This window comes from Anabrus simplex, chromosome 1 (assembly GCF_040414725.1).
Source record: "Anabrus simplex isolate iqAnaSimp1 chromosome 1, ASM4041472v1, whole genome shotgun sequence".
Taxonomy (NCBI): domain Eukaryota; kingdom Metazoa; phylum Arthropoda; class Insecta; order Orthoptera; family Tettigoniidae; genus Anabrus; species Anabrus simplex.
The window spans coordinates 1,636,861,350-1,636,871,898 of NC_090265.1; the positions used below are offsets into that span (position 1 = coordinate 1,636,861,350).

Genomic DNA, 10,549 nt, shown 5'->3' on the forward strand with positions numbered 1-10,549 from the left:
CCGATGCTAACTGTGCATCACCCAAACAACTGTTCGGAAGGAACCAACAACCACATGATCCGGGAGGATCTTACGTTAAGTCGTTCTAAAGGAACAAAACTGCGAAATGCAGGAAACACTTACTAATCATGCATTTAGAAGAAATGCCAAACACTGAAGTTAATCAAAAAGTGAAAAGTCACTTGAAAATATTATTATTGAACCGATTTTCAGGTTAGAAATGGGTTTATTATGCTTAATAAATTTACCAGTCCACGCTAAAATTTACTACAAATTTAAGGAATTCTTTCCCTTGAAAAACAATGCTACCAGTACAGATCTCTCTATTTACTGTCTGTCCCAACACACTACTGGTAAAGTGATTACTTACTTACTTACTATGAATAAGAATGAAAATACGACAAGGTGAAAATAAAATAAAATACTGGCTGACGAATCGAAACCGCATTCGCAACTCAAGTCTCATTCTAAAACACTGAGTGTCAATATGCACACCATCAAACGAAAACGGACGTTAAAACGAGAAACAATGAAGTTCGTAAAAATAAATTAACATCTCAAAGTCATACAGCTTAACACGCACGAAGAAACACAGTAAAAATATTTAATCTAGATCGGGTCGATGTCCCACACTTGGACAGCCCTCATTTATCAACAACAGTCCCGTTATCTCAATGAGAGCTTCGCATAGACCCTCTACAATAAATCATATCGTACTGTAACTGCTACCTTCCCCCAGGCCACTTCCACAAAAGAACAAACAAAAGAGAACATCTAAACCGAGACTTGAGCGTGTACAGCTACCATCCCAGACCTATCGTCGGGCTCACTTGAAATCTGTACACCCTAAACCTAATCAGTATATACATGATGCCTTCCAAATCCTATCGTCGGGCGTGACCTAGGACGTCTCATCACCAATGACTCCAAGAATAAACACGTGACGTCCTAAATCTATCGTCGGGCGTCAAAGTGGGTCGTACTACGTCTCCCTCAGCATATCAGGCGAACCGCAATTTCCAACAAACCTCCAACAGTAACACTGAATCTGGTCAGACAAAAAATACGCACGACGGAACTACGTCTCTTATCAAAAGAATGCGAGTCGAAACACGGTAAGTGCCTACCTCTCGAAAAAAATACAACAAGTGTCTATCTCATCATAATATGTGAACTCAAAAATAAATAGACGTGACGAACGATTCTCCACCTCGAACACAATTTCAGCCTGTGCACTGAAGTGTCAGGGCTGCCAATGAAAATTCCCAACACACGTTTCCCTTTTAGTGGATGCCTTCAAAATAATAATCATCACCATCACATTCGAAATTCTCAGATCGCCTATCATCAATTCCAACCATCTTATCCATGACCTCTCCAATGAACAAATTAAATATAACCCAACCGTGTGTCAAAATTTCTCTTCAATCCGTGAGGCCGTACCTTATCTTAACAAAAATCACTGGATGTTTACTACCAAGACCTTTACATTTTACTAGAGTCGTTTTCACTTGGAATCGTTCTATAAATTTACAATGCTTCACATCATAGTCGTCTCAAATTCGGATTGATTGCGGAAAACAATACAGCCTGTTTCAACACAGCCTGTTCCTAAATACTTCCTCTACAAAAATGTCTCAACACTCTTTCTCATCGCTTTATTTCAGCGGTAACACTTCTCTCTCATCTCCACGTACATATAAATCCATCGCTTTCAATCCCTTTTCCTTCAAGACCCTTTTTCATACTTCGATCCCCTGGTGAAAACGACAACATTATTAAGCACATCTCTGACCTTACTATTATTACGACTTTCGAACCTCAAAAATCCAAGAGCACACATCGACCTTTCGCAATACTGGTATACACGATGTCTCGAAATTTTTTTCCCGTTAATGACTGTGACTCTAACAAAATTTTATTGACATTATCTAAATATGATTACGATCCTTGGAAAAATAACTGGTTAAATGCAATTTGACATAGAAGAATTTCCTTATCCCGCGGTAGACATTATTATTATTATTATTATTATTATTATTATTATTATTATTATTATTATTATTATTATTATTATTATTATTATTCAACATTTCTGAATACAACTGACACCTGAAATTACAATGTTCGCCACGACAAATTTACACTTATAACGTTCACAAATCCGCACTTTGAATGATATCTCATCTCAACACCAAATTTTAAGCGTCGCATTTTACCGTTCTTGACATGAATTTTACACACTGAAATTTTCACACGCTGACCAAAATTTACAACACCTTTCGCCTGATAATTACGAATATCACCCGACAATCATCTGGAAATTTTGTTTAGGACAGACAGTAACTAAATAACTAACTACAACATAATATAAAATAGACAGACCTGCACAATGGTGACATTCTCAGCATTCTGATTGCATCATCCCAGCAACCTCGTACTTAGCCACTCATTTTTACAGATAACATTTTCATTTTTAAAATCTCACTCATCCAAACACTACCCTTCACACACACGAGATTAAAACTACCATATAAATAATGCACTTTCTCTGTAACTCGCACCACGAACTTCCCTCGCTCTGCAGTCGACTACAACTGTCTGATGCGTTCCCAGTGGTTTCTTTCTCCGTTGTTTCAATAAGAACAGGTGGTCGGACGATAAGGGAGTAGGACTACCTTGAATCTCTTCCCCCAGACCTTCTTCACTTACAAGAGTACAGGAAATGATAAAAATAAAATCTGCTATGTATTTTTCAACCAGCCTACACCTTCCCAGTTCGTCTGCAAACGTTCACAGCTTCTCCAATCACTTTTCTTCTTAACTAAGTATATGGACCTTAGCCACGAACATGTATTTGGTTATCGTCGGTCAATCTGGCGCGAAATTCTAATGACGACGGGCACGAGCTCCCGCGGCTTCAAGTTCCAGATCGACACTGAAAAATCTACGGTGGGGGGTTTCTTTTATAATTCCCGGAAGGACGCTATCCCCTCTATGAGGCTTGGTGGTGTAATCTGCCAAATTTGCTTCTAATAGACCAATTTTGATAAGATTTGTCCCAGAACTCCGGACAGACTTGTACTTATGTTCGATGTTAATTTTATAATTTTTCTGCATTCACAACAGGAGAAATAAATTGTTTCTGCCCGTGCGTTTCGCGCGTTTTCTTCTGCCCACGACCTTGGCACGTGTAACTAGCTCGCTGTTCTCACGCTAACACACACTTAGGCTTAACTGCATCTAAAATTGTCCCTGGTGTCACTACCTTTACAGAGGGTGTATGAATAATTTTGCTTATTTATTTCTTCCTTTACTATATTGTCAAAATCCCTCGTTGTGCAGAATTCATTAATTTAGAAAATTGTCGGGCACTCGAGTTCCACCGAGGTGTCCCGGCAATCCACGAGCTCGCCGGGAAGGAAGAACCTCCCCACGCAACATCGGGCTCTTGGGAGCGCAAAATGGCTGCCCTCAAACATACAGTAGTTCCTGAATGCCAAATAAATATTTGGGAAAAATAAAAATTTTTCTCACCGTAGAATTATGGGTTCAATACTATTTCAATGACAGAAATATCCATACATTTTATAAGCACGTTAACATTGTCTATTGAATGGTGATGTAGGAAATATTGTATTCTACAGCTGATGACTGTATTACTTAAACATTATTGATATCGTTTTGTAACATGGCCCATAAAATTATTCATATGACCACTTTTTAAGCATAATGTAAAGTGCATTTAATTGTCCGAAAACAAGTCATATCCAAATTCTATTTATTTATGTTTATAATAAAATAAGTATTATTGTCACAAAATAGCGATGGAATCTTCAGTAGTCAAGCATAATCTAATGTCAAAACGTTAAAAAGCCATCTATGCTACATGAGTATACAAAAATTTAATTTTTTGTCTCTCCTGTAAAATTAGTTTTTGTGGAGATGACTGGTTTTGGAACTCATCAATTCAGCTGTACTTCGGCAAGAACAGGTTACGGGATTTGTATTCTTAGGGTGTTTGTTTTAAATTCCTGTCTGTTTAAATGTCACTGTTGAATGCCTTAAACATTTTAAGGTTTACGACGAAGTTTTACTAAACGCTGGCCAACATTTTAACCCCATCTTTAACCATACCAGTAACGTGTGCGAATTATGCACATAAGCCTACATTACTGACAGTCCTGGGTCCGGAAATGGGTTTGAAATGTTATTACTTTGGCGTATGTTTGGAAGCACGTTATGTATCGCAGTTTATGCGAATAGGAGGCAATTTATGTCATTTTTTGGGTCAAGCGAAACAGCTGACCAACTCAGATTCAACCTTAATAGTAGCTCAAGATCCACTCACCACTGGCAGTATCCCGTTATCCAGCAGCTCGTTAATCAGGTTATTGTAGTAGTCTATTCCTGCTTGATTAATGTTGTTTGCTTCTCCTGTTGGCATTATTCGAGCCCATGAAATGGAAAATCGGTAATGATTCATCTGAAACGACACCAAAGATGAGTAGTAAGTAGCAGAACAACAGAATACATCACATTCATAAACTAAGGCAAGAAAGACAACTCACCCCCATTTCTTTTAGGATCCTTACATCCTCCTTGTAGCGATGATATGAGTCATCTGCTACGTCTCCATTTTGGTGGTCCTTTGTGTAGTCTGGGTGTTCGTGCAGCATGTGATCCCATATATTCTCGCCCTTGCCTGCAACAAGGATTACTTTCTCATTAGCTGTCCAAAGGTGGTATTGCACTAGGATGCCAACGGGATTTTGAAATGTTATTACTTTGGCGTATTCTGGAACCTCCGTATTACTGAATAACGTAGTAGTCATACCCCACACCTGGTGGTGGTGGTGGTGGTGGTGGTGATTATTGTTTTAAGAGGAAGATATCGGCCAAAGGAAGACAAGGGCCACGAAGGGCGTGAAAATGAAAGACTCCCTAGCCCTCGCAAACCTAATAGCGTCGGGGTCGGAAAGGAACAAGAGTGGACCAAGGGAGGTCGGATAGGATAGATGAAAGGGAGGAGCCTGGCACAAGTAAGTGGAAGCAATGTCAGGACTCAGCTGAGGGTCCCGTGGTCGCCAACCCACACTCCAAAGTTCAGAGCCCCTTAGGGCCCTTTTAGTCGCCTCTTACGACAGACAGGGGATACCGTGGGTGTTATTCTACTTCCCCACCCACAGGGGGGACACACCTGGCATCGCTTCTAATTTAGCATCACTGCTAACCAAGATGTCAACTGCTAATGCTAATTGCATCGATGCCACGAAGACTAAATCAGCATTACAGAAAACGACAAGGCATTGTCGTCCGCAGTCCGTCAATGTCGCAGACTACTGAAATTACTGGAGATTTTAACCACAAAGAAAGACACGGTAAATGAAGAGAAGTAACTGGGACGTGCTGCAGAAGTAACAGCAGGAAGAAAATTAGAAACGAGTACTTAGTTCTTATTAATGAATACATTATGTAGATCTTTTTAATACTTAATGAAACATGTGATAGCCATAACCGCCATTTTGGATTGTCCTCTTTTGAGGCTTGAGTATTGCTCCGCGTACGATATTAATCAATATCGGAGAAGGTTAGTTGGAATAACAAGGGTACTTTTATAAATGCCAGTACTTTACTCTATGTCATTCAGTTATGATTGGGTTACATATAATTAGTCTGGTCGAACAAGCTATATCTTACCATCCTCGTTCCAGGCTCCCTCCACCTGATAAGCCGCGGTAGCAGCACCGAAGAGGAAGTCATCAGGGAAGCGGTTGTTGGCCGCGCGTGACCTCGCCGCGCCGTGAACCAACACTACTAGAGCCAGCAGCAGGAGACATGGTCGTATTGAAGAGCCCATCTTGAAAGCGGTCCTCCACCACACCCAATACCTTTTTTATATACCAGGTTCTCCCATGACAAAGAGATAAGCCTAATTGAGAATTTGTTATCAAATGATATAAATATGTGTTTGTGTGATGACAAATTAACGACAGTATTTGGGATAAACACCTACTGCCTCCTATCAGCCGAGCACAGATCAAGGACTGTCTACGATAAGCTATTACAAGTGCATTTGTATTAGCAACAGCACTAAAGTGGCAGTGTATTGCCGGATGATTAATGATAAATATGGCCTTGTACAAATATTGTAACTCTTGTTGTTAGTGTTATTTTATACAAGGGCTATGACCATTCATCCTGTCTTTTGGCGGCACTTCCCCGAAAGATTTTCTGGGGTCTCTTCAAAACTCCGACTTTTTACAGTAAAGACTTGCCAATGTGTTTTAAGCCACGAGATGTTTTGTTTTGGATTTTTCATGCACCGTAGTTTGTAATCCAAATATAAGATAAGTATTGTCTAGCATTAACCACCGCAGCTTCTCCCGCGATTGGTTTAATTGTAAATTTAATGACGACCTATTCATCAATGCCATGAATTATTTATATTTTAATGTCGTATAAATAAAAATCAGTTTGGTATTCAAACATTGCACAAATGTACTATGTAGAACAATAAATTATAATAAAGATTCACTTTGCTCAACCCTTGCAAGTCAAATTTCAAGATGTTGAAACATTGTACCTTAAGGATTTATATGAGAAAATTTGTAGTACTAAAGCGAAGTTGTATTTTATTTCGCTGCTTAGAAAATCGAAAAATAATGTAAATTTCGAATATAGCGTTGTTTAATCCTTTGCACCCATTTTAAGTCCAATTTTTTTAAAAGCTGAAAGTGGTTTCTTTTTGATAATTTTTATGAAGAAATTTTTGTTGCAAGAACAAAGTTTAAATTTATTTCGCGGCCGAGGAAATCAAAAACGTTAAATTTCGAATATACCCCAATTTTAACCATTTAAAATTAAAATGTTGGAAAAACACTTTCTTAGCACTCCCTTGCACACTTATACGTACATGTTCTAAAACTTTGATGTCTCTTGTTTCAATGGATTCGGGTGGGCGTTTATGAGTCAGTCAGTCAGGGCATTGGTTTCATATATATATGATTAAAACCTTGGAAGCGGCACTTCTGGACACGTGGACATTTTTGGTCTATAATCTTTGTCTCTTACTGTCGTACGTTTTCAACGTTTGGTAACATTGACATGCACAGGTCTACGTTTATCAGTTGTTTACCCGGTTGATTTGAGTTGCAACAATCATGTTAGATTCTTACGGCAGTGGTAGACTCAGTGTGCGGGCGGACGCACGAACAAATACATACAGAAGCTTTTTAATCTGTGCACTTTCAACATAATGAAACTAATGTGACGTTTTGATATTCTTCTACTGCTGTTGCTGCTGCTGCTGCTGCTTTTCTCACACCCTGGTGGAGTTGCGCTTGGCCCTGTTTTACGGCCAGATGCCCTTCCTGAACCCAACCTTATGTGGAGGGATATATTTACTATTACGTGTTTCTATGCTTGTTGGTGGTAATGGTGAGTGTATGAATATGAGAGTGTTAGGATTAACACAAACATCTAGTCCCCGAATCAGAGAAATTTATTTATTTATTTATTTATTTATTTATTTATTTATTTATTTATTTATTTATTTATTTATTTATTTATTTATTTATTTATTTATTTATTTATCGTGTCAGGAGCGAGATATATTACATTAAGGAGATATCTATACATGCAAACATAAAAATACATTTAAATATAGCCTACATAGACTATACTACGTGGAATTAACCAGACGCGATTAAAATCCCTGATCCGGCTGGGAATCTGACCCAAGACTCTCTGAACTGAAGGATGCGACACTGATCATTCAGCCTCTGACTATTGGTTTTGTTAATAGCAAGCTGAAAGTAAGTTTCCCATCTCACCAGTAGCGGAAGAGCTGCAGAACAGTGAAGAAACAGTAAACGTCAAACGATAAAAAATGAATTAAACTTGAACCAGTCATGGCTTTGACCATTGTCAAAACACGTTTTGATGAAATATTATATGGTTACTTTTATGAGAAAGTCTCAAGAGAAACAGAACTTACTGATAAAGTACCAAAAAACAGTAAAGTGCCGTGAGAAAATGGTATCCACCGCTGCTGATTAAATGAGGAAGAAGCAACAACAACAGCAGAAGTCGTTAGGGGTCACTTCTATATATAATACAAAGGTAAAAGTAAATCTTCAATTTAAAAAGGTGTGCATTAAAATTTTGTCTCTTTTTAACGTGACGAAGTCTTATGTTGGAGGTAGGCTGGCAACGGGAGCTTTCCGTACTATCCCCATAGCCAATCTACTCGCTGAATCGGAAGTTCTACTTTTACGAATAAGGAGGCAGCAGATCTTCTCACGTACGCTACCAAAATTCGTGAAATGCCGCAACATCCAAGCTACCAATGGACCTTTACTACTCGATACTGCACCCTTTCAAGGTGTAGAGCTCGCGGTGACTGGTGGTGGGTCCTGCCCCAGCGCGGAGACTCTCTTCTCAGGCGCGATCACTTCGTCGTCGTCTTGAGTGCATTTTGGGATTACCTGAATGAGGGCTATGCTATTCTACGAAATAATGATACTCTGACACGGACTGATAGTTTTCCCATATAAAATGTTTTACGAAATTAAATACTGTATTATTTCACCAAATATGAAATTGAAAATAAACTGGAAGATAGTTATCTATAGTGGCAGTGTAGAAAGAAATCCAATTAGGCAATTGTAGTGATACCATCTAATGTCTACACTCCACAGAAATTACACAATAAATCACTAACATTTTTTTATTAATGTCGCTAACTGATTAAATGCCGAGACATGGATTCGTATATTCTATTTCTACACCAACATGACGACAATTTCTGCCTTTTTGACATGTGTGACATAACATGAATTGATAACCAGCGAAGTTTCAAAAAGAATTGAAAAGAATCAATTAATAATAATTGCATAATTCACCAATGTATTGCAAATAACCTGGTATGGTGTGGGTGTGTAACTGTGACCGTTCGTGGATGTGGGTGGTTCGAAATGACATGATTTTCTTCAAATAAACCTCAGCTAGTATCAAAGGTTCGCAAGAAACTCCACTCACGGGCATAGCCATTCGGCGAGTACCGGTCAGATCTCTTCCAACATCAGCTCAAACACAGAGTAATTTCCACGACCTACCTAACTGTATAAAGGCTCTTAAATTGTAATTTTAAAATGAAAAGATCGCAATAAAATTCTGGAAGGATACTCCCTTTAATTAATTACTCATGAAAGAAAATATAAAATAGTGATAATCATCTGACTAGACAACATGACGGAGAATTACAAGTAGCACAGTGAACAATCTTTGTTGGTTCCACAAACACATTATAAACATTATCTGACGTTAACTTCCCAAAATTTTTAAATAATTCATCACAATATCTGAAATATTTTCCACAAATAATGAAATTATTAACAGCTCTTCGAAAATATGCCAATCATAAAGTATTATTCACTTTGTTCATTCATCTGCCTTCATATGCCTTCCTATGTTCTATCTGTTTGATCATTTAACTGTCTAACTATCTAACTATCTAACATACAACTTGAATATCCCGACGGTTAGTCTCCCTAACGTTGCATGAGAAAATATAGTCATCTGTCAGCCATCCAAAGGGACCCAAATAAATTCAATAAATAAACAATCAAGGTAATGTCAACACTCATCTGAAACATTCAGCTTCGCCGTACCTGAAATCAATAACATCTAACTACTGGCATGTCCGTACTGCATCTGCTCTCCTGAAAATAACACTACTGCCCAAAATTAACTACAGCAAGCAATTACTTTGAACGCTAACGCACTTCAACAGGTGACATAAACCTCTTAAAACAACTTATTTTACTGTTTATATAAGTCATTTACCGAAGATTCTATCGGTTCATCCGCTAATACAGTCGTTTTACCTTCATGCCGTGCCGTAAATTCGTATTTTGATGATTTCCACACGCTTAACATTTAATCTCTCCGGGACACCTTTGAAAATACTAACATCACATTAATTCGCTTGCGTATCCAAATTCTTTAAAATCACGTGATGCACATATCACTTAACCTTTACTTCCCTAGGTTCATTGATATTCTCGAAGATTTCATTACATTGCCGTAGTATCAATTTCAACAAACCACATTATTATAACAATCGCATTATCTTAACATAATATATTCGACGACCCTAATATATACCATATCTCATCTCACAAGTGTGCACCATGACTACATCATCATTCAAATATACAAGCGCAGGTATCGAAGAACCTCAACTACACGCATATAAAATCATCACATCATTTACAGCATACTCGCACTTCATTAAATTATTCTGCGGCACAAGTTATTCTAAAGAAGATCTCGACACTGGCATTAATTACGCATAATCGCTCACTAAACTTACATTTGCAGCACTCAATATTATCTCATTGCAAATAGATTCTCACGATTATTCAGACAGTATCAGGAAATTAGATGAAATATGATCGCTCTTGTATACCTTTACTACTTAACATTGACGATAGACTGAATTTCACTTTTACATCTCTCACAGATAAATAATGACAGACACGTT

The 10,549-nt window shown here is 38.1% G+C and overlaps 1 protein-coding gene across 1 annotated transcript in view; it reads right to left on the reverse strand.

The window, feature by feature from the left end:
* LOC136881393 (myrosinase 1-like) overlaps positions 1–5,898 on the reverse strand; it is a 53,769-nt gene extending 47,871 nt beyond the window's left edge. Inside the window, exons 1-3 of the mRNA XM_067154149.2 lie at positions 5,701–5,898; positions 4,572–4,705; positions 4,352–4,486 (exon numbers count right to left, since the gene is read on the reverse strand). Coding sequence (XP_067010250.2) covers positions 4,352–4,486; positions 4,572–4,705; positions 5,701–5,860 — 429 coding nt within the window. The 5' untranslated portion in view covers positions 5,861–5,898. The remainder of the gene's footprint in view (positions 1–4,351; positions 4,487–4,571; positions 4,706–5,700) is intronic.
* Positions 5,899–10,549: the final 4,651 nt, after the last annotated feature.